General features: G+C 44.6%; 1 protein-coding gene across 3 annotated transcripts in view; it reads right to left on the minus strand.

Annotated features, from left to right (window-relative positions):
* The window catches only part of WT1 (WT1 transcription factor), a 137,270-nt gene that overhangs the window by 50,202 nt on the left and 63,279 nt on the right, over positions 1–23,789 (minus strand). For 2 of the 3 annotated variants that reach the window (XM_077288086.1, XM_077288085.1), the window contains exon 4: positions 12,590–12,667. The exons of the other annotated variant lie outside the window; for it this stretch is intronic. In XM_077288086.1, coding sequence (XP_077144201.1) covers positions 12,590–12,667 — 78 coding nt within the window. The remainder of the gene's footprint in view (positions 1–12,589; positions 12,668–23,789) is intronic. 3 annotated transcript variants of the gene reach the window in all.

Consider the following 23,789-nt stretch of genomic DNA (forward strand, 5'->3'; position numbering starts at 1 on the left):
CTTGAACTATCTCCGATGCGGTCTCCCATTCTTCTCCAGCCGCAGTGGAGTCTGCTCAGCGGAGATGTCGGTCCCTATGTCTTGCTCAGTCTGACTCTGTGCAAAGGGTTACTGCAGCCTTTCCAGATTCTGCCATTGTAGCCAGTACTGGGCAGTGGCGACCAGACGTTTTTGGGACTAAGTCCTGCTTTTCTCCTTCTGAGCATGCCCAGGGCAAGATCTCTCATTGGAGATCAAGGGACACATGCTTAGATACTGCAGCAAATCCCATTGGTCCTCTAGGAAGGTCCTGAAGGTGCTCAACTGCTGTGGCAGCCTCACATTGGTCCTTCTGGGAAGGTCCTGTACTTGCTGCAGCTATAAAAGGTTTGCATGGCCGCACGGCCATGAGCTAGTGTACACTTGTAAACGTGTGTGTGTTGATGTGTGAAAGTTGTTCATTAATTATCCCCTCCCTTGTGTATGACTGCTTGCGTAAGGTGGATGATTGCTATCTAGTGCCCGACTTAGCCATCAGCACCGTGACACACAATACAGCGTCAGATTGCTGTGACCACCAGTGCGGCGCCGTACGCTTTCATAGCGCTTTCCTTACCCAAGACTGGGTGGTTAGTGGCGTCCGCCAAAGCGGCACCGCACGCACTCTCGTGCATCTAAATTATTATTTTGGTTACACTGACACCCCAGTTGCGGAGTCGAGCGCAAGAGGTCTAGTTGTACTCTAATCCTGAGTCTAGGGGTAGAGTTCTGTGACTCCTTGCTTGCGCTCTTTGTGTGGTACCGCGGCCCTGTGACGCAACAGGGTTCGCTTTCTTCATACTGGGTGAAGTTAACCCAGTGTGTGTATCCACATTATTTCGCCATATAGTCCATCATTACTCAGCAGCAGGTTCCATCTCTGCACGGTGGACCCCAGGCTGCGAACGTACCTTACTCTATCTTTCTAATTATTTGGTGCGTTCCGCTAGCCCTAACATTATGTGGGCAGCCTGCTGACAGGCTATCACTTATCAGTTCCTTACTGACAGAAAATCAAATGAAAACATAAATTTCAACATCAAAATACCTGGGTCATGGATTAATTCATAAGTATATTATGCATTTTCATCATGCAATGGAAATCTGTAGCATGAACTTATGCGTTTTGTGTCATCCCTGTTTCCTCATAGATTGCAACACTTTTGTAAGGATTTAGAAGATACCAGTAAAATAAATGCCCATGTGAATGGTGACGTGACTCATCAATCAATTTATAATAAGGAGGACATAGAGTCAAAAAGTACCAAAAAATATAAAAAAATGTATTAAAAATACATAGCTATACAATAGATATTAATTACGTGGGTCACATGTGTACAAACAAGTGAATGAATCCATAGGTGTAATATATGACCGAGGAAAGACTGGGAAACAGGAATTCAGGCACCTATAATAAGCCTGCTATTGTTAGCCTAGTAACAGTGTGTGTAACCAATACTATATAGCAACAAATCACTCCATTCAGATCACTGCACCATTACAATGTCCATAGCTTAGCGTGCCTGTCATTCCTACATTAATGCAAATGAATAAAGGCAATAATTACCCATATATGTGTCCAGTCCCGTCAGAGCCTCGGCCGCAAACCCCAACGCGCGTTTCACGTGCAAATAATCTCGCTTCCTCAAATATTATTATTATTATATATTGCAATATTGCAATTTTTATATTATTTACTTATTTATGTTACTTTTTACTAAATATGATAAATCTGTGCAATGTAATGGTGGCCCTTCTCTAACATAGACTATGTAAAAAAAAGTGCTAAAGGGTCACATAACAAAAGTTTCAATGGCTTTGCAGTTAGAGATATAAGTGCTTCTCATAAAATTAAAATGTCATCAAAAAGTTAATTTATTTCAGTTCTTCAATGCAAAATGTGAAACTCATATTATCTAGAGTAATTACTGTTGTGAACTATACTTCTTGGCTCCCTCTTGTGGTCACTAGTGATTTGGCACTTGGATTGTCTTTTACCAGGTTGGTACTCACCTGCTTCGTTAGGCCTGGGGTGTTGCTATTTAAACTTCCTGGATTCTCAGTCCAGTGCCTGGCATCGTTGTAATCAGTTCATTTCTGTTTGCTCCTGTCTTCAGGTCCTGGTTCTTTGCAAGATAAGCTAAGTCCTGCTTTCTTATTTTTGATCATTTGCATTGTTTATATTTTTGTCCAGCTTGTACAAAATGTGATTCCTGATATCGCTGGAAGCTCTAGGGGGCTGATATTCTCCCCCCACACCGTTAGTCGGTTTGGGGGTTCTTGGATATTCAGCGTGGATATTTTGCAGGGTTTTTGCTGACCATATAAGTCATCTTACTATATTCTGCTATTAGTCAGTGGGCCTCTCTTTGCTAAAATCTAGTTCATTCTTACGTTTGTCTTTTCTTCTTACCTCACCGTTATTATTTGTTGGGGGCTTGTATTACTTTGGGGTCTTTTCTCTGGAGGCAAGAGAGGTCTTATTTTCCCTTATAGGGTTAGTTAGTTCTCCGGCTGGCGCGAGACGTCTAGGATCAACGTAGGCACGTTCCCCGGCTACTGTTAGTGTTTGTGCTAGGATCAGGTATATGGTCAGCCTAGTTACCACGTCCCTATGAGCTGGTATTTATGTTTGCAGACTTTGCTGTAATCTCTGAGATCCTTTGCCATTGGGATCATAACAGTATGCCAGGCCAATGAATAGTTAATGCATTGCAGAAGTGGGATTAAAAGAAAAGGAGTTCTGAGTTTTGTTTTGTTTTTTCTCCTCTTTCTTCCTTCCCCTTTTTCTCAGAGTGGCTGTAAGCTTTGCTGCAGACATGAATGTTCAGACCTTGATTACTAGTGTGGATCAGCTTGCTGCACGAGTGCAGAGCATTCAGGATTTTGTTGTTAGCAGTCGTATGTCTGAGCCTAAGATACCTATTCCTGAGCTGTTCTCTGGAGATCGATTTAAATTTAGGAATTTTAGGAATAATTGTAAATTGTTTCTATCTTTGAAACCTCGTTCGTCTGTAGATTCAGCTCAGCAACTTAAAATTGTTATCTCCTTTTTGCGTGGCGACCCTCAGGATTGGGCTTTCTCGTTAGCGCCAGGAGATCCGGCATTGGCGGATGTTGATGCGTTTTTTCTGGCGCTCGGATTGCTTTATGAGGAGCCTAATCTTGAAATTCAGGCAGAAAGAGCTCTACTGGCTATCTCTCAGGGCCAGGATGAAGCCGAAGTGTATTGCCAAAAATTTCGGAAATGGTCCGTGCTTACTCAATGGAATGAATGTGCTCTGGCCGCAAATTTCAGAAATGGTCTTTCTGAAGCCATTAAGAATGTGATGGTGGGTTTCACAATTCCTACAAGTCTGAATGATTCTATGGCGCTGGCTATTCAGATTGATCGGCATTTGCGGGAGCGCAAATCCGCTAATCCTCTGGCGGTGTTGTCTGAACAGACACCTGTTTCAATGCAATGTGATAGAAACCCCGATCCAGCAATGCAATGTGATAGAATCCTGACTAGAACCGAACGACAAAATCATAGACGACGGAATGGGCTGTGTTTTTACTGTGGTGATTCTACACATGTTATATCAGCATGCTCTAGACGCCTAACCAAGGTTGTCAGTCCTGTCTCCATTGGTAATTTGCAGCCTAAATTTATTTTGTCTGTGACTTTAATTTGTTCATTGTCTTCCTACCCTGTTATGGCGTTTGTGGATTCAGGTGCTGCCCTGAGCCTTATGGACTTGTCGTTTGCCAAGCGCTGTGGTTTTGTCCTGGAGCCTTTAAAAGTTCCTATTCCTCTCAGAGGAATTGATGCCACGCCACTGGCGGAAAACAAACCGCAGTATTGGACACAAGTGACCATGTGCATGACTCCTGAACATCGGGAGGTGATTCGTTTTCTTGTTCTGCATAAAATGAATGATTTGGTCATGTTGGGTCTGCCATGGTTACAGACCCATAATCCTGTTTTGGATTGGAAGGCTATGTCGGTGTCGAGTTGGGGTTGTCAGGGAATTCATTGCGATTCTCCGCCGGTGTCTATTGCTACTTCTACTCCTTCAGAGGTTCCTGAGTATTTGTGTGACTATCAGGATGTATTCAGTGAGTCCAGGTCCAGTGCTCTTCCTCCTCATAGGGACTGTGACTGCGCAATAGATTTGATTCCTGGCAGTAAATTTCCTAAGGGACGATTATTTAATTTGTCTGTACCCGAGCATGCCGCAATGCGTTCTTATGTCAAGGAGTCTTTGGAGAAGGGGCATATTCCTCCATCCTCTTCCCCTCTTGGTGCGGGATTCTTTTTTGTGGCCAAGAAGGACGGGTCTTTGAGACCTTGTATAGACTATCGGCTTCTGAATAAAATCACTGTTAAGTTTCAGTATCCTTTGCCACTATTGTCAGACTTGTTTGCTCGGATTAAGGGTGCCAAGTGGTTCACCAAGATAGATCTTCATGGTGCGTACAACCTTGTGCGCATTAGGCAGGGAGATGAATGGAAAACTGCATTCAATACGCCCGAAGGTCATTTTGAATACTTGGTGATGCCCTTTGGGCTCTCTAATGCTCCTTCAGTGTTTCAGTCCTTTATGCATGATATCTTCCGGAAGTATCTGGATAAATTTATGATTGTTTATCTGGATGATATTCTGGTTTTCTCGGATGATTGGGATTCTCATGTAAAGCAGGTCAGGATGGTGTTTCAGGTTTTGCGTGATAATGCTTTGTTTGTGAAGGGCTCAAAGTGTTTCTTTGGAGTGCAGAAGGTTTCCTTTTTGGGTTTTATTTTCTCCCCTTCTGCTGTGGAGATGGACCCAGTCAAGGTCCAAGCTATTCATGATTGGACTCAGCCCACGTCTGTTAAGAGTCTTCAGAAGTTCTTGGGGTTTGCTAATTTCTACCGTCGCTTTATCGCTAACTTTTCTAGCGTTGTTAAACCTTTGACGGATATGACCAAGAAGGGTTCTGATGTGACTAGTTGGGCCCCTGCAGCCGTGGAGGCCTTCCAGGAGCTGAAGCGTCGGTTTACTTCGGCGCCTGTTTTGTGCCAGCCTGATGTCTCACTTCCCTTTCAGGTTGAAGTGGATGCTTCTGAGATCGGTGCTGGGGCTGTTTTGTCGCAGAGAGGCTCTGGTTGCTCTGTGATGAGACCATGTGCTTTTTTCTCTAGGAAGTTTTCGCCTGCTGAGCGGAACTATGATGTTGGTAATCAGGAGTTGTTGGCCATGAAGTGGGCATTTGAGGAGTGGCGTCATTGGCTCGAGGGTGCTAAGCATCGTGTGGTGGTCTTGACTGATCACAAAAATCTGATGTATCTCGAGTCTGCTAAGCGCCTGAATCCTAGACAGGCTCATTGGTCATTGTTTTTCTCTCGTTTTGACTTTGTGGTCTCGTACCTGCCTGGTTCGAAGAATGTTAAGGCTGATGCTCTTTCTAGGAGCTTTGTGCCTGACTCTCCTGGAGTCTTGGAGCCAGCTGGTATTCTTAAAGAGGGAGTAATCGTGTCGGCCATATCTCCTGATTTGCGACGTGTGTTGCAGAGATTTCAGGCTGGTAGACCTGACTCTTGTCCACCCGACAGACTGTTTGTTCCTGATAAATGGACCAGCAAAGTCATTTCCGAGGTTCATTCCTCGGTGTTGGCAGGGCATCCGGGAATTTTTGGTACCCGAGATTTGGTGGCTAGGTCCTTTTGGTGGCCTTCCTTGTCACGGGATGTGCGGTCATTTGTGCAGTCCTGTGGGACTTGTGCTCGGGCTAAGCCTTGTTGTTCTCATGCTAGCGGGTTGCTTCTGCCCTTGCCCGTCCCGAAGAGGCCTTGGACACACATTTCCATGGATTTCATTTCTGATCTTCCGGTGTCTCAAGGAATGTCTGTCATCTGGGTGGTGTGTGATCGTTTTTCCAAGATGGTCCATTTGGTACCCTTGCCTAAGTTGCCTTCCTCTTCTGATCTGGTTCCTTTGTTTTTTCAGAATGTGGTTCGTTTACATGGCATTCCGGAGAATATTGTGTCCGACAGAGGATCCCAGTTTGTGTCCAGATTCTGGCGATCTTTTTGTGCTAAAATGGGTATTGATTTGTCGTTTTCATCTGCCTTCCATCCTCAAACTAATGGTCAAACGGAGCGAACTAATCAGACACTGGAGGCTTATTTGAGATGTTTTGTTTCTGCGGACCAGGATGATTGGGTGACCTTCTTGCCATTGGCGGAGTTTGCCCTTAATAATCGGGCTAGTTCCGCTACTTTGGTTTCGCCATTCTTCTGCAACTCTGGTTTTCATCCTCGTTTCTCCTCGGGTCATGTTGAGTCTTCTGACTGTCCTGGGGTGGATTCCGTGGTGGATAGGTTGCAGCGGATTTGGAATCTTGTGGTGGACAACTTGAGGTTGTCACAGGAGAAGGCTCATCGTTTTGCCAACCGCCGCCACGGTGTGGGCCCCCGACTTCGTGTTGGGGATTTGGTTTGGTTGTCTTCTCGGTATGTCCCTCTGAAGGTTTCCTCTCCTAAGTTTAAGCCTCGCTTTATTGGTCCTTATAAAATTTTGGAAGTTCTTAACCCGGTTTCTTTTCGTTTGGATCTTCCGGTGTCATTTGCCATTCACAACATGTTCCATAGGTCTTTGTTGCGGCGGTACATTGTGCCTGTGGTTCCTGCTGTTGAGCCTCCTGCTCCGGTGTTGGTTGAGGGCGAGTTGGAGTACGTGGTAGAGAAGATCTTGGATTCTTGTCTCTCTAGACGGAGGCTTCAGTATTTGGTCAAATGGAAGGGCTATGGTCAGGAGGATAATTCCTGGGTGGCCGCCTCTGATGTTCATGCGGCCGATTTGGTTCGTGCCTTCCACGCTGCTCATCCTGGTCGCCCTGGTGGTCTTGGTGAGGGTTCGGTGACCCCTCCTTAAAGGGGAGGTACTGTTGTGAACTATACTTCTTGGCTCCCTCTTGTGGTCACTAGTGATTTGGCACTTGGATTGTCTTTTACCAGGTTGGTACTCACCTGCTTCGTTAGGCCTGGGGTGTTGCTATTTAAACTTCCTGGATTCTCAGTCCAGTGCCTGGCATCGTTGTAATCAGTTCATTTCTGTTTGCTCCTTTCTTCAGGTCCTGGTTCTTTGCAAGATAAGCTAAGTCCTGCTTTCTTATTTTTGATCATTTGCATTGTTTATATTTTTGTCCAGCTTGTACAAAATGTGATTCCTGATATCGCTGGAAGCTCTAGGGGGCTGATATTCTCCCCCCACACCGTTAGTCGGTTTGGGGGTTCTTGGATATTCAGCGTGGATATTTTGCAGGGTTTTTGCTGACCATATAAGTCATCTTACTATATTCTGCTATTAGTCAGTGGGCCTCTCTTTGCTAAAATCTAGTTCATTCTTACGTTTGTCTTTTCTTCTTACCTCACCGTTATTATTTGTTGGGGGCTTGTATTACTTTGGGGTCTTTTCTCTGGAGGCAAGAGAGGTCTTATTTTCCCTTATAGAGTTAGCTAGTTCTCCGGCTGGCGCGAGACGTCTAGGATCAACGTAGGCACGTTCCCCGGCTACTGTTAGTGTTTGTGCTAGGATCAGGTATATGGTCAGCCTAGTTACCACGTCCCTATGAGCTGGTATTTATGTTTGCAGACTTTGCTGTAATCTCTGAGATCCTTTGCCATTGGGATCATAACAAATTACAAACAGAGTGATCTATTTTATGTGTTTATTTCTGTTAATGTTGATGATCATGGCTTACAGCCAAGGAAAGCCCAAAAGTCATTATCTCAGTAAATTAGAATAATTAAAAAAAACCTGCAAAAGCTTCCTAAATGTTTAAAAAGGTCCCTTTGTCTGTTTCAGTAGGTTCCACAATCATGGGAAACACTGCTGACTTGACAGATGTCCAGAAGGCAGTCATTGACACACTCCACAAGGAGAGTAAACCACAAAAGGTGATTGCTAAAGAAGCTAGCTGTTCACAGAGTGCTATATCCAAGCACATTAATGCTAAGTTGTGTGGAAGGAAAAAGTATGGTAGAAAAAGGTGCACAAGCAACCAGGATAACCACAGTCTTGAAAGGATTGTAAAGAAAAGGCCATTCAAAAATTGGGGGGAGATTCATGCTGGAGTCATTGCTTCAAGAGCCACCACACTCGGACATATCCAGGACATGGGCTACAAGTGTCACATTCCTTGTGTCAAGCCACTCATGACTAGGGATGGGCAAACCCGAACATAGTGTTCGGTCACGCGGTCCCGTACACGGGTTTCCATGGGAAACCCGTGTTACAGTTCGGGTCCAGTTTGGGCTGTAAAAAAAAGCAGAAAATCAATAATAAACTTTAGAATTATACTTACCTGTCCAGCGACATGTCCTCCAGTCCCGCTGTCTCCCGGCCGCATCTGCTTCCGGGGCCGCTCATTACCTTCTGCTGGTATTCACTGCACTCCGCAGTCTTTGGCTTTTTCCGGCAGTGTTGTGCGGTGACGTCACCGCACGAACACTGCTGGAAAAAGCCGAAGACTGCCGAGTGCAGTGAATACTGCTGGCAGGTAATGAGCAGCCCCGGAAGCAGATGCGGCCGGGAGACAGCGAGACTGGAGGACACATCGCTGGACAGGTAAGTACAATTCTAATGTTCATTATTAATTTTCTGCTTTTTTTTACAGCTCCCCCTTCCCATCCCATATATGTAAAGTCAGAGTTCGGAGTTCGGACGCAAGTTCATGTCATCTCCGGCCCCGAACTCGAACTTTACAAAAAACTTGGGCGAACCCACTGATCCCGAACATCGGGGAGTTCGCCAATCACTACTCATGACTAATAGACAATGCCAGAAGCGTCTAACCTGGGCCAAGGAGAAAAAGAACTGGACTGTTGCTTAGTGGTTCAAGGTGTTGATTTCAGATTAAAGTAAATTTTGCATTTCATTTGGAAATCAAGGTCCCATAGTCTGGCAGAAGAGTGGAGAGGCACACAATCCAAGCTGCTTGAGGTCTAGTGAGACATTTCCACAATCATTGATGGTTTGGGGAGTAATGTCATCTGCTGGTGTAGGTCCACTGTGTTTTATCAAGACCAAAGACACCAGACCCAACAATGCAGACGAGCTGAAGGCTGCTATCAAAGCAACCTGGGCTTCCATAACACCTCAGCACTGCCATAGGTTGATTGCCTCCATGCCACGCCATATTGATGGAGTAATTGATGCAAAAGGAGCCCCGACCAAGTATTGAGTGCATTTACTGAGCATACATTGCAGTAGGCCAACATTTTGTTTTTTAACATCATTTTTCAAGTTGGTGTCATAAAGTATTCTAATTTAGTGAGATAATTACTTTTGGATTTTCATTGGCTGTAAGCCGTAATCATCAACATTAACAGAAATAAACACTTGAAATAGATCACTGTTTTTAATGACTATCTAATATTTGAGTTTCACGTTTTGAATTGAAGAACAGAAAACAGAAATAAATTAACTTTTTGATGATATTCTAATTTTGTGAGAGGCACCTGTATATCAAACTTTTGTTTTACATGTCTTTATGAATTATTGTCTATTACTTTAAGTAGGGGAATATTTACCTAAACTAGCAATTTGTTTTTATTTATCTGAGTAGGTAGAACTTTCTGGGCTGATTAATTTCTTAAATCATAGCAGTTGAAGCTCCTTTTTTTCGGAAACAGTGTCCAAATCCTCTGCATAACCATAACATTTGTTTTTCCTTCTAGCCACCACTTGAATATTCCCATCGCCAAGATCCTATCCCAATATGAAGTAGATGTAATAATAATAATATTTCAAACACCTTGAATTAGAAATGTAGAATAGTTCTTCTGATTCATTGTCATTTACCCCATGTGCAGGTCATTGCAGTAGCTTAGATGTCCATGGTTAGTATCACTAACAGCAAACTAACTGTCACTTTGTGAGTGGTTGTCACCATGGATACCTAAGCTACTGCAAGGTACTGCACATGGGGTAAATGATACAATGAATCAGAAGAACTATGCTACATTTCTATTGGAGGCATTTGCTATCATTATTATTATTATTATTATTACTACACCTAATACTTATTGGGATAGGATCTTTAAGATGGTAATACCCCTTCAAGCACCTACTACATACAGTTAAAGGGAACTTGTAGGCGATTTATGCTGCCCAAACTTTGGTCAGTATGAATCACAGTCTGGCTGCACAATTACAAGAAAGTATACTTTGAAGATCTGGTTGTTAAACGTAGCCGGAGACAAAGCTAGTCCAGCTGTGCTCCTGGAAGGCTCTCCCCAGTACTGCTGCAAGTGAAGACAGGTCTCTGCCTATGTACACGCAAGAAAGAAAGCAGTGAAAATGCTCCGTGAGGCTTGGAAAAGCAGTTCATGGTTTAAACTGCTTTAGTATTTACCCTCAAGATATAAAGAAGAATGTTTTCATTCATCAGACATTTGCATAACACATGGGTTTCACCATTCAACATCCCTTTCATTTCACTTTGAGGCTCACTTTCTCTACCATGTTTGTGCACGTCAGCTCTCACACGCAATGAGGCCTCAATTATTCTTAAAATTGTATGAGATGATAGAAAATCATATTTTTTCTTCCACAAACAGAACTACTCTTATAATAAAATTGCGCTTAATATTGTAGCTCAGCCAAATTGAATAAAGTTGAGCTGGGAGACCACACATACAATGGAGAAAATAAGTATTTGATACGCTCCCAATTTTGCAAAATTTTCCCGCCTACAAACAATGGAGAGGTCTGTAATTTTGATCATAGGTACACTTCAAATGTAAGAGACAAAATCTAATAATAAATAATAGAAAATCACATTGTATGAATTTAAAATAATTAGATTGCATTTTATTGCATGAAATACTGTAAGTATTTGATCACCTACCAACCTGCAAGAATTCCGTCTCACAGACCTGATTTTTTTCCTACTCATTACTTATTATTATTACTTATTACCTGTATTAATTGCACCTGTTTGAACTCGTTACCTGTATAAAATCCACCTGCCCACACACTCAATCACATTCCAGTCTCTCCACCATGGCCTAGACCAAAGAGCTGTCTAAGGACACCAGGAACAAAATTGTAGACCTGGACAAGGCTGGAATGGGCTTTAGGACAATAGGCAAGCAGTTTGGTGAGAAGGCAACAACTGTTGGCAATTATTAGAAAATGGAAGAAACACAAGATGACTGTCAATATTCCTCAGTCTGGGGCAAACTTCCTAGGGTAAAGATAATTCTGAGAAAGGTCAGGAATCAACCCAGAATTACATGAGTCAATGACTTGAAGAGCTGGGACCAGAGTCCCAAACATTACTGTTAGTAACACACTATGTTGTCATAAATTAGAATCCTGCAGGGCACGCAAGGTCCCCCTATTCACACCAGCACATGTCCAGGCCCATTTGAAGTTCACCAATGACCATTTGAATGATTCAGAGGAGGCATGGGAGAAGTTCATGTGGTTAGATGAGACCATAATAGAACTTTTTGGTATCAACTCCACTCGTGTTTGGAGGAAGGATGAGTACAACCCAAAGAACACCGTCCCAACCGTGAGGCATGGTGGGGAGAAACATCATACTTTGAGGGTGATTTCCTGCAAAGGGGACAAGATGACTCCACCATATTGAAAAGAGGATGGATGGGGTCATGTAACGTTAGATTTTGTCCAACAACCTCCTTCCCCCAGTAAGAGCATTGAAGATGGGTCATGGCTGGGTCTTCCAACATGACAATGACCTGAAACATAGCCAGGACAACTAAGAAGTGGCTCCGCAAGAAGCATTTCAAAGTCCTGGAGTGGCCTAGCCAGTCTCCAGATCAGAGCCAAAAAGAAAATCTTTGGAGGGAGCTGCAACTCAATGTTGCCCAGCGACAGCCTCAAAATCTGAAAGATCTGGAGAAGATCTGTATGGAGGAATGGGTCAAATCCCTACTGTACTGTGGTCATACTTGGTCAAGAACTACAAGAAACGTCTGAACTCTGTAATTGCAAACAAAGGTTTCTGTACCAAATATTAAGTTCTGTTTTTCTATTGTATCAAATACTTATTTCATGCAATAAAATGCAAATTAATTACATAAAAATCATACAATGTGATTTTCTGGATTTTATTTTTAGATTCTGTGTCTCATAGTTGAAGTGTACCTACGCTAGAAAAATTAAAGACCTCTCTATTATTTGCGGGGGAAAACTTGCAAAATCGTATCAAATACTTATTTTCCCACTGTAACCCATGGACAAGGGTAGCACTGTTTTGGAGGAATTTAGTTCAGAGAACATTATTTTAATTTTTTTCCCATATATAACAAAATAAAGTGCAACCTGAGGCAATTAGTTCGGTAAATCTCATCTAGCTGAGACAGTAACAATAAAAATGATTGAACATTTTATAAAATACATATTTATCACTTGCGGCAGGAAAAAGAAAGTCCGCTCATGATTTTTGCTTTTATTTTAAGGTAAATAATTTCAGGGTGTTGTGTCCTGCAAATCACCTGTAATAGCTCTAAGTCATCTTATGTAAAAAGTGAATGGAATAAAAGTATAAAATAGATTGGGCAGAGTCTTACCTCTTCAGTGATGTACCCAAGTTCATCTGATTCCATGTCATACATTCCAGCTGTGAGGTCATTTGGTAGAGGTTATCACTGTAAAAACCCCAACACAATAGACACTGGTTGTTGTAGTGTATAAAACATACATATCTCAAAACTTATTTCATGTGCTTCTCTAAATGTATCTATTCATTGCAAGCTTAGACCTGTCAACCAGAGTTTTTTGGTTCTTAAAGAGGCACCTCTGCTAAAGTGTTCATCCTCTTAAGGCTGCCGTCACACTAGAAGTATTTGGTCAGTATTTTACATCAGTATTTGTAAGCCAAAACTAGAAGTGGGTGATAAATGCAGAAGTGGAGCATATGTTTCTATTATACTTTTCCTATGATTGTTCCACTTGTGGTTTTGGCTTACAAATACTGATGTAAAATACTGACCAAATACTGCTAGTGTGACAGCAGCCTTATACATTGCAGTCATCATATTATATAGCACTGTGCAGTTACAATTGCTTATTTCTCCCTTCTACTCAGTTAAGTCTACTCATTTCCATTAGGTCTTTGACGTCACATGATTAAAAACAGACTAGATGAATAATTCCTAGCTCTTTGGCTCTATGTAGAATGAAGAAGTCAATTTTCTCTGCATGAGTCATCATTAGAACTACAAACCTATATCACTACAAAGTCCCTGGTAGCCCATTCCACCTACTGTTCAATTCCCATTCCAGCTGCTCCCACCCCCTTACTTTTACCTCTCTTATTTGTTTCCTTTTGTCAGTGAGATAGGATTGTGTAGTTCTAATGCAGGCAAAAAATACTTCTTGTTTTACATAGAGCTTAGAATGATTCAGCTAATCTGTTTTTAGTCTTGTGATGTCAGACCTAATGGAAAACGAAAGAAAGAATTGACTGGGTAGAAGAGTAAAGTAAGCAATTCTAAGTACACAGTGCTATATAATATGATAATTGTAATATATTAAGAGGATACTTTGATTGGAGTGTTTTTACAGGACAAGTTTTTAAAGGGAGTCTGTCACCACACAATGTACACTTCAAGCTAACCACCTAGCATTGTAGGAGTACAGCGGTTTCAGTTTTAGTATCTGTTCCTTTATTGTCCCAAAAAATAACTTTATTGTAATATGCAAATAAAGGTGTTTAGTGCACCCCTGTTGTGGCTACCTTCCTTGGTGCACAGTTCCACCTACTTATTTAGATTATGTCCACTCTTTATCATTTTCCCACCTACAAAGAAAGGAGAGTTCTATAATTTTTATCGTAGGTACACTTAAACTGGGAGAGACAGAATCTATAACTAAAACCAGAAAATCACATTGTATGATTTTTAATTAAATTGCATTTTATTGCATGAAATAAGTATTTGATCAACTACTAACCAGCAAGAGTTTTGGCTCTTACAGACCCGTTAGTTTTTCTTTAAGAAGGCCTCCTACTCTGCACTCATTACCTGTATTAATTACACCTCTTTGAACTCGTTACTTGTATAGAAAACACCTGTCCACACACTCAATTACACTCCAACCTCTCCACCATGGCCTAGACCAAAGAGCTGTCTAAGGACAACAGGGACAAAATTGTAGACCTGCACCAGGCTGGGATGGGCTACAGGACAATAGGTAAGCAGCTTGGTGAGAAGGCACAATAATTAGAAAATTCCTCCAGGAAGGTCATGTACCTGATCAAGTCCTGTGGAAGTCTTTCATTGGTCCTTCTGGGAAGGTCCTGAAGTTGCTGCAGCTATAAAAGGTTCTCATGACCGCACGGCCATGCGCTAGTATCAAATATATATGAGCTCAGTGCCAGTGTGGTCGTGCGTGTGGTCAGGGACCCGGCTGAAATTAACCCATAGAATGATGGCACATCCGGCAAAGAGTTTTGTGTGTATGCAGTCAGGGACCCTGCTGAAATAAGCCCCTAGAATGCTGGCACCTCCGGTGAGGAGTTTCTTATGTGTGAATTCAGGGCTGGCTAATAGCCATTAGAATTCCGGCTCCATCGGAGAGGAGCTGCGTGTTTGGTTTGGACTGCATGACCACTGTCGGCTCAACTCTGTAGCTGTGTCTCCTGTGAGCTAAACAGGGCACAGCGTTCTCTTTACTACGGGCTCTGTGAAGTAACATAGTTCATTTATTCTAATTTACTTCACCGCCTTGATTAGCAGCAGGTTCTTTCCTGCACGGTGGATCCCGGGTTGCGAACGCACCTATCTCTCCTAATAAATATATTCAGTGCGTTCCGCCAACCCTAACAGTATACTAGCACCAGGATCTGGCTAAATAATGGCGTATGAACAGCGATTGCAGGGGTACATCCAGCTGCTGGAGGGCCGGTTGGCATCTCTCGAGCATGCAACCTCGGCGGTGGATGTTACCGCAATAGCTGTTCAGGCTGCTAGCGTGGCTGCAGCAACTTTACCCACTGCCACCTCTGTTTCGACCTTATCTCACCTCCCGTTGCCTGAAAAATACTCTGGGGACAGTAAGTCCTGTAGGGGTTTCGTGAGCCAGTGTGGTATACATCTCGAGCTCTTGGCTGCACATTTTCCCACAGAGCGGGCAAAGGTGGGATTCATAATATCTCTCCTGTCGGACAGAGCTTTGGAGTGGGCTACGCCGCTGTGGGAGCGCAACGATCATGTGGTGCAGTGTTCCTCGGTTTCTGGGCACTCTGAAACAGGTCTTTGTAGAACCTCAAGTCACCCATGATACGGCACTCCAACTGCTGGCATTGACTCAGGGTTCTACCATGGTCAGCCATTTTGCCATCCGCTTCCGGACATTAGCGTCTGAGTTGGAGTGGCCAGATAAAACCCTCATCCCTGTATTTTGGAGGGGGCTGGCTGACCATGTGAAGGACGCATTGGCCACTAGGGAGATTCCCGCCACACTCAAGGAGCTCATAGCTGTATCAACTCGCATAGACCTTCGTTTTCACGAGCGAAGGTTGGAGCGAGCCCAGTGTAGGCAGAGGTTTCGGCTGGCTCCCACCTTCGCCAGACCTTTGGAATCTCCGCTCCAGGCGTCCGAGTCACATGAGGCCATAGAAGAGTCACGAGCGAGGTCCAAGTCCCGGTCCGCTCGTGCACGTAAGGACTGTCATGTTTACCAGCAGTCAGAACATCTTGCCTCCAAGTGTCCTCAGCGGTCGTGGAAATGTCAGCGTCTAGTGGCAGTTGGAGGAGGTACACTAGACACGGCGACATTTGCCTCTAAGTTGTCCTTCAAGGGGACAATTACCATAGGCCCATCCACTCATGGGCTATGCGTGGACTCTGGGGCGGAGGGTAATTTTATGTCATCAAGCTTTCGCCCAGCGACACGCAATACCCCTGGTGATGCTCGCCAAACCAGTAACCATTCGAGTGGTAAATGGGTCAACACTACCCACACACATTACACACCAAACCATTCCTTTCACTCTTTCTGTGTCTCCATCACATCAGGAGATTATCTCTCTATTAGTCCTTCCTGTGGGAGTTGATGAGGTCCTGTTGGGGATACCATGGCTACGCTATCATTCTCCTCATATAGAGTGGTCCTCAGGGAGAATTTTGGGATGGAGTAAATCCTGTGAGGGTAGATGTCAGAGGGAGTGCATTAAGGTTGCTACAACAGAGGTACCCGCAGATCTTTCCTCTCTCCCCAAGCACTATTGGCCCTATGCGGACGTGTTCTCCAAAAGGGCTGCGGAGACCCTTCTGCGTCACCGCCCCTATGACTGTCCTATCGACCTCTTGCCTGGTGCTGAGCCTCCCCGGGGTCGAGTCTATCCATTATCTCTCCCGGAGATGGAGGCAATGTCTCATGTTGTGAATTCTGCTCTTGGGTTCCCTCCGGTGGTTGTTGGTAGTAATGCAGTTGTCCCTGGGTTGCAATCCTGGGCAGGTGTCCCTGCTGATTGCAGCTCTGACTGGGATATTTAGGTGTGCAGGTTTCATTAGCCCTTGCCAGTTGTCCATTGTTCTTGGAGGTTTTGCATCTCTGTCTGGTTCCTCCTGCCCTGCTGCCAATTCAGCAAGATAAGTGTCTGGTTTTGTTTCTTTAGCACACATGCTGTGTGCTTTACAATTCAGTATTATTCAATGTTTTTTCTTGTCCAGCTTAGACTGTGTTTGGATATTTCAGTCTAGTTGGATTCTCAGGAGATGCAGATATACATTCCATGTCTTTAGTTAGATGGTGGAATTTTTGCATTATCTGCTGTGGATATTTTTAGGGTTTTAATACTGACCGCTTAGTATTCTGTCCTATACTTTCCTATTTAGCTAGCGTGGCCTCTTTTGCTAAATCCTGATTTCTGCCTGCGTGTGTCTTTCCTCTAATACTCACAGTCAATATTTGTGGGGGGCTGCCTATCCTTTGGGGTTCTGCTCTGAGGCAAGATAGAATTCCCATTTCCATCTATAGGGGTATTTAGTCCTCCGGCTGTGTCGAGGTGTCTAGGATGTGTTAGGTACACCCCACGGCTACTTCTAGTTGCGGTGACAGTTTAGGGTTTGCGGTCAGTACAGGTTCCACCTACTCCTGAGAAAGTCTCATGCGGCTCCAAGGTCACCGGATCATAACAGTACAACTGGCCTTAAATGAGTTAAATGCATCTCAGAAGAAGGGAAGAAAGAGCCATTTTTTTTTCTGTAGCCTGCTTTGTCTTTTCTTCCCTCTTTTTCTCTGGGTGGCTGAGGAGCCTTGTGCTAGCATGGATGTTCAGGGATTAGCTTCTCGTGTAGACCAGCTTGCTGCTAGGGTACAGGGTATTTCTGATTGTATTGTTCAGACTCCAGTTTTAGAGCCTAAGATTCCTACTCCTGATTTGTTTTTTGGGGACAGGTCCAAATTTTTGAGTTTTAAAAACAACTGTAAACTGTTTTTTGCTCTGAGACCTCGATCCTCTGGTGATTCCATTCAGCAGGTTAAAATTGTCATCTCCCTGCTGAGTGGCGATCCTCAGGATTGGGCATTTTCCCTGGAATCTGGGAATCCGGCCTTGCTTAATGTAGACGCCTTTTTTCAGGCTTTAGGATTATTATATGATGAACCAAATTCTGTGGATCAAGCGGAGAAGACCTTGTTGGTCCTGTCTCAGGGTCAAGAAGCGGCAGAATTGTATTGTCAGAAATTTAGAAAATGGTCTGTGTTGACTAAATGGAATGATGATGCTTTGGCGGCAATTTTCAGAAAGGGTCTTTCTGAATCCGTTAAAGATGTTATGGTGGGGTTTCCCACGCTTTTCGGTCTGAGTGATTCTATGTCTCTGGCCATTCAGATTGATCGGCGTTTGCGGGAGCGCAGAACTGTGTGCGCTGTGGCCATTGTCCTCAGAGCAGATGCCTGAGTCAATGCAGTGTGATAGGATTCTGTCTAGAACGGAACAACAGGGATTCAGACGTCAGAATAGGTTGTGTTTTTATTGTGGCGATGCTTCTCATGTCATTTCAGTTTGCCCTAAGCGTACAAAGAGGATCGCTAGTTCATTTACCATCAGTACTGTACAACCTAAATTTTTATTATCTGTGTCCTTGATCTGCTCATTGTCATCATTTTCTGTCATGGCGTTTGTGGATTCAGGCGCCGCCTTGAACTTAATGGACTTTGAGTTTGCCAGGCGTTGTGGTTTTCCCTTGCAGTCTTTGCAGAACCCTATTCCTTTAAGGGGCATTGATGCTACACCTTTGGCTAAAAGTAAGCCACAGTTCTGGACACAGGTGACCATGTGCATGGTGCCAGCCCATCAGGAAGATTGTCGATTTCTGGTGTTGCATAATTTACATGATGCTATCATGCTGGGTTTTCCGTGGTTGCAGGCACATAATCCTGTGTTGGATTGGAAGTCTATGTCTGTGACTAGTTGGGGATGTCAGGGGGTTCATAATGACGTTCCTTTGATGTCAATCTCCTCTTCTTCCACTTCTGAAATTCCAGAGTTTTTGTCTGATTTTCAGGATGTATTCGATGAGCCCAAGTCCAGTTCCCTTCCACCGCATAGGGACTGTGATTGTGCGATTGACTTGATTCCAGGCTGTAAGTTTCCTAAGGGACGAATTTTCAACCTGTCTGTGCCTGAACATACCGCCATGCGGAGTTATGTTAAGGAGTCTTTGGAGAAAGGACATATTCGGCCATCTTCTTCACCGTTGGAGCGGGATTTTTTTTTGTTGCTAAGAAGGATGGCTCCTTGAGACCCTGTATTGATTATCGCCTCTTGAATAAGATCACGGTCAAGTTCTGATACCCTTTACCTCTGCTTTCCGATTTGTTTGCTAGGATTAAGGGGGCTAGTTGGTTTACGAAGATTGACCTTCGGGGGGCATATAATCTTGTTCGTATTAAGCAGGGTGATGAATGGAAAACTGCATTTAATACGCCCGAAGGCCATTTTGAATACCTTGTGATGCCATTCGGGCTCTCTAATGCTCCATCTGTTTTTCAGTCCTTCATGCACGATATCTTCCGGACTTATCTTGATAAATTCATGATTGTATATTTGGATGACATTTTAATTTTTTCCGATGATTGGGAGTCTCATGTGAAACAGGTCAGGATGGTATTTCAGATCCTTCGTGATAATGCTTTGTTTGTGAAGGGGTCTAAGTGTCTCTTTGGAGTGCAGAAGGTTTCTTTTTTGGGCTTCATTTTTTCTCCCTCATCTATAGAGATGGATACGGTTAAGGTTCAGTCCATTCATGATTGGATTCAACCCACATCTGTGAAGAGCCTTCAGAAATTTTTGGGCTTTGCTAATTTTTATCGCCGTTTTATTGCTAACTTCTCCAGTGTGGTTAAACCCTTGACCGATTTGACGAAGAAAGGCGCTGATGTGACGAATTGGTCCTCTGCGGCTGTCTCTGCCTTTCAGGAGCTTAAACGCCGATTTACTTCTGCCCCAGTGTTGCGTCAACCGGATGTTTCTCTTCCATTTCAGGTTGAGGTTGACACTTCTGAGATTGGGGCAGGGGCCGTTTTGTCTCAGAGGGATCCTGTTGGTTCCTTGATGAAACCGTGTGCCTTCTTTTCCCGTAAGTTTTCGCCCGCTGAACGCAATTATGATGTCAGCAATCGGGAGTTGTTGGCTATGAAGTGGGCATTTGAGGAGTGGCGACATTGGCTCGAGGGAGCTAAGCAACGTATTGTGGTCTTGACCGATCATAAAAATCTGATTTACCTCGAGTCTGCCAGGCGGCTGAATCCTAGACAGGCTCGATGGTCCTTGTTTTTTTCCTGTTTTGATTTCGTGGTCTCGTATCTTCCGGGTTCTAAGAATATTAAGGCTGATGCCCTCTCTAGGAGTTTTTTGCCTGATTCTCCTGAGGTCCTTGAACCGGTCGGCATTCTGAAAGAAGGGGTGGTCCTTTCTGCCATTTCCCCTGATTTACGACGGGTTTTTCAGGAATTTCAGGCTGACAAACCTGACCGCTGTCCAGTGGGGAAACTGTTTGTTCCTGATAGATGGACTAGTAGAGTGATTTCTGAGGTTCATTGTTCTGTGTTGGCTGGCCATCCTGGTATTTTTGGTACCAGAGATTTGGTTGGTAGGTCCTTTTGGTGGCCTTCTTTGTCACGTGATGTGCGTTCTTTTGTGCAGTCCTGTGGGACTTGTGCGCGGGCCAAGCCTTGTTGTTCCCGTGCTAGTGGGTTGCTTTTGCCTTTGCCGGTCCCTGAGAGGCCCTGGACGCATATTTCTATGGATTTTAATTCTGATCTTCCGGTTTCCCAGAAGATGTCTGTCATCTGGGTTGTTTGTGACCGGTTCTCTAAGATGGTCCATTTGGTGCCTTTGCCTAAATTGCCTTCCCCTTCTGATTTGGTTCTGTTGTTTTTTCAGCATGTGGTTCGTTTGCATGGTATTCCGGAGAATATTGTGTCCGACAGAGGTTCCCAGTTTGTTTCTCGGTTTTGGCGGGCCTTTTGTGCTAAGCTGGGCATTGATTTGTCTTTTTCTTCCGCATTTCATCCTCAGACAAATGGCCAGACCGAGCGAACTAATCAGACTTTAGAAACTTATCTGAGATGCTTTGTGTCTGCTGATCAGGATGATTGGGTGGCTTTTTTGCCATTGGCCGAGTTTGCCCTTAATAATCGGGCTAGTTCGACTACCTTGGTTTCGCCCTTCTTTTGTAATTTTGGTTTTCATCCTCGTTTTTCTTTGGGGCAGGTTGAGCCTTCTGACTGTCCTGGTGTGGATTCTGTGGTTGACAGGTTGCAGCAGATTTGGGCTCATGTGGTGGACAATTTGGTATTGTCTCAGGAGGAGGCTCAACGTTTTGCTAACCGTCGACGGTGTGTTGGTTCCCGGCTTCGGGTTGGGGATCTGGTCTGGTTGTCTTCCCGTCATGTTCCTATGAAGGTTTCTTCCCCTAAGTTTAAGCCTCGCTTTATTGGTCCTTATAGGATTTCTGAGATTATTAATCCTGTGTCTTTTCGATTGGCCCTTCCAGCTTCTTTTGCTATCCATAATGTCTTCCATAGATCTTTATTGCGGAAATATGTGGTACCCGTTGTTCCCTCTGTTGATCCTCCGGCCCCTGTGTTGGTTGATGGGGAGTTGGAGTATGTGGTTGAGAAGATTTTGGATTCTCGCTTTTCGAGGCGGAGGCTTCAGTACCTTGTCAAATGGAAGGGTTATGGCCAGGAGGATAATTCTTGGGTTTTTGCCTCTGATGTCCATGCTGCTGATTTGGTCCGTGCCTTTCATCTGGCTCGTCCTGATCGGCCTGGGGGCTCTGGTGAGGGTTCGGTGACCCCTCCTCAAGGGGGGGAGGTACTGTTTTGAATTCTGCTCTTGGGTTCCCTCCGGTGGTTGTTGGTAGTAATGCAGTTGTCCCTGGGTTGCAATCCTGGGCAGGTGTCCCTGCTGATTGCAGCTCTGACTGGGATATTTAGGTGTGCAGGTTTCATTAGCCCTTGCCAGTTGTCCATTGTTCTTGGAGGTTTTGCATCTCTGTCTGGTTCCTCCTGCCCTGCTGCCAATTCAGCAAGATAAGTGTCTGGTTTTGTTTCTTTAGCACACATGCTGTGTGCTTTACAATTCAGTATTATTCAATGTTTTTTCTTGTCCAGCTTAGACTGTGTTTGGATATTTCAGTCTAGTTGGATTCTCAGGAGATGCAGATATACATTCCATGTCTTTAGTTAGATGGTGGAATTTTTGCATTATCTGCTGTGGATATTTTTAGGGTTTTAATACTGACCGCTTAGTATTCTGTCCTATACTTTCCTATTTAGCTAGCGTGGCCTCTTTTGCTAAATCCTGATTTCTGCCTGCGTGTGTCTTTCCTCTAATACTCACAGTCAATATTTGTGGGGGGCTGCCTATCCTTTGGGGTTCTGCTCTGAGGCAAGATAGAATTCCCATTTCCATCTATAGGGGTATTTAGTCCTCCGGCTGTGTCGAGGTGTCTAGGATGTGTTAGGTACACCCCACGGCTACTTCTAGTTGCAGTGACAGTTTAGGGTTTGCGGTCAGTACAGGTTCCACCTACTCCTGAGAAAGTCTCATGCGGCTCCAAGGTCACCGGATCATAACAGTCTCAGTACATCCAAGAGTATCTGGCAAGAAGATTCATCAGGAAGTCAGTGTCACCGGCAGGGGCTGGGTTCTTCTTCGTGCAGAAGAAGAGTGGAGAATTACATCCATGCATAGACTACAGGGGTCTTAAAGCCATCACCATTAAGAACAAGTACCCACTAACCCTGATATCTGAGCTCTTTGATAGGCTACGGGGAGCAAGGGTATTTACTAAATTAGATCTGCGGGGTGCTTACAACCTGATTCGCATCCGTGAGGGGGACGAATCAAAGATGGCTTTTAACACCAGGGATGGGTACTATGAATATCTGGTGATGCCCTTCGGGCTCTGTAATGCCCCAGCCATTTTCCAAGACTTTGTGAACGACATCTTCCAGGATATGCTCACCACCTCGGTCGCAGTCTATCTGGATGATATTCTCATCTACTCTCCAGATATTGACTCCCATCGGAGAGATGTTCGCAAAGTCTTCGACCTCTTACAGGCAAACTCCCTCTACGCCAAGTTGGAGAAGTGTGTGTTTAAGCAGGAGTCCTTGCCTTTCCTTGGTTATATCATCTCTGCCCAGGGTTTGGCTATGGATCCTGCCAAGCTACAGGCTGTGATGGACTGGCAGGAACCCCATTCACTTAAAGCGGTGCAGGGCTTTATGGGGTTCATTAATTACTATCGCCAGTTCATTCAACACTTCTCAACTTTGGTAGCTCCCTTGGTTGCCCTCACCAAGAAGAGAGCAAATCCCAAGTTGTGGTCAGAGGATGTCTCCAAGGCCTTTCTCTTGATTAAATCACACTTCGCTAGCGCTCCCATTCTACATTGCCCCAATGTAGATAAGCCATTTATCATGGAGGTTGATGCCTCATCCGTTGGTGCTGGAGCAGTCCTTTTCCGAAAGGATGCTCAGGGTCGGAAGCATCCTTGCTTCTTCTTCTCCAAGACCTTCACACCGGCGGAGAGGAATTATTCCATCGGGGACAGGGAGTTGCTAGCCATGAAGTTGGCTTTTTCAGAGTGGAGACACCTCTTGGAGGAGGCTCGCTTTCCCTTCCAGGTATTCACTGACCACAAGAACTTGGTATATCTACAGACGGCCCAGCGGCTGAATTCTCGCCAGGCTAGATGGTCCCTGTTCTTCTCCCGGTTTCATTTTACTCTCCATTTCCTCTCCGGGGAGAAGAACATTCGTGCCGATGCTCTCTCCCGCTCCGTAGTGTCATCTGAGGAGGAGGAGCCTTGGCTTATTGTCCCTTTTGAGAGCCTGAGAACTGTGGCTCCAGTTTCGCTAGAGTCTGTGCCCCCGGGCAAGACTTTCGTTCCAGCGAATTTGCGACCAGAGGTTTCCTCGGGCTCATTCGTCCAGAGTGGGTGGGCATTTTGGGACCAAAAGGACATCTGAGCTTTTGGCGAGGACGAACTGGTGGCCGCATATGGCCCGTGACGTCGGGGACTATATTCGAGCGTGCGTTTCCTGCGCCCAGAATCGGTCTCCTCGGCAACAGCCTGCTGGGTTGCTTTACCCCCTGCCGGTGGCAAACAGGCCCTGGGAGATGGTTGGGATGGACTTCGTTGTGGGCTTACCAAAGTCTCCTAGCTGCACCGTTATCTGGGTTGTCACCGATCATTTCTCTAAGATGGTGCACTTGGTGCCGCTTCCACGGTTAACCTCTGC

This window comes from Ranitomeya variabilis, chromosome 2, assembly GCF_051348905.1.
Source record: "Ranitomeya variabilis isolate aRanVar5 chromosome 2, aRanVar5.hap1, whole genome shotgun sequence".
In the NCBI taxonomy this organism is placed as follows: Eukaryota; Metazoa; Chordata; class Amphibia; order Anura; family Dendrobatidae; genus Ranitomeya; species Ranitomeya variabilis.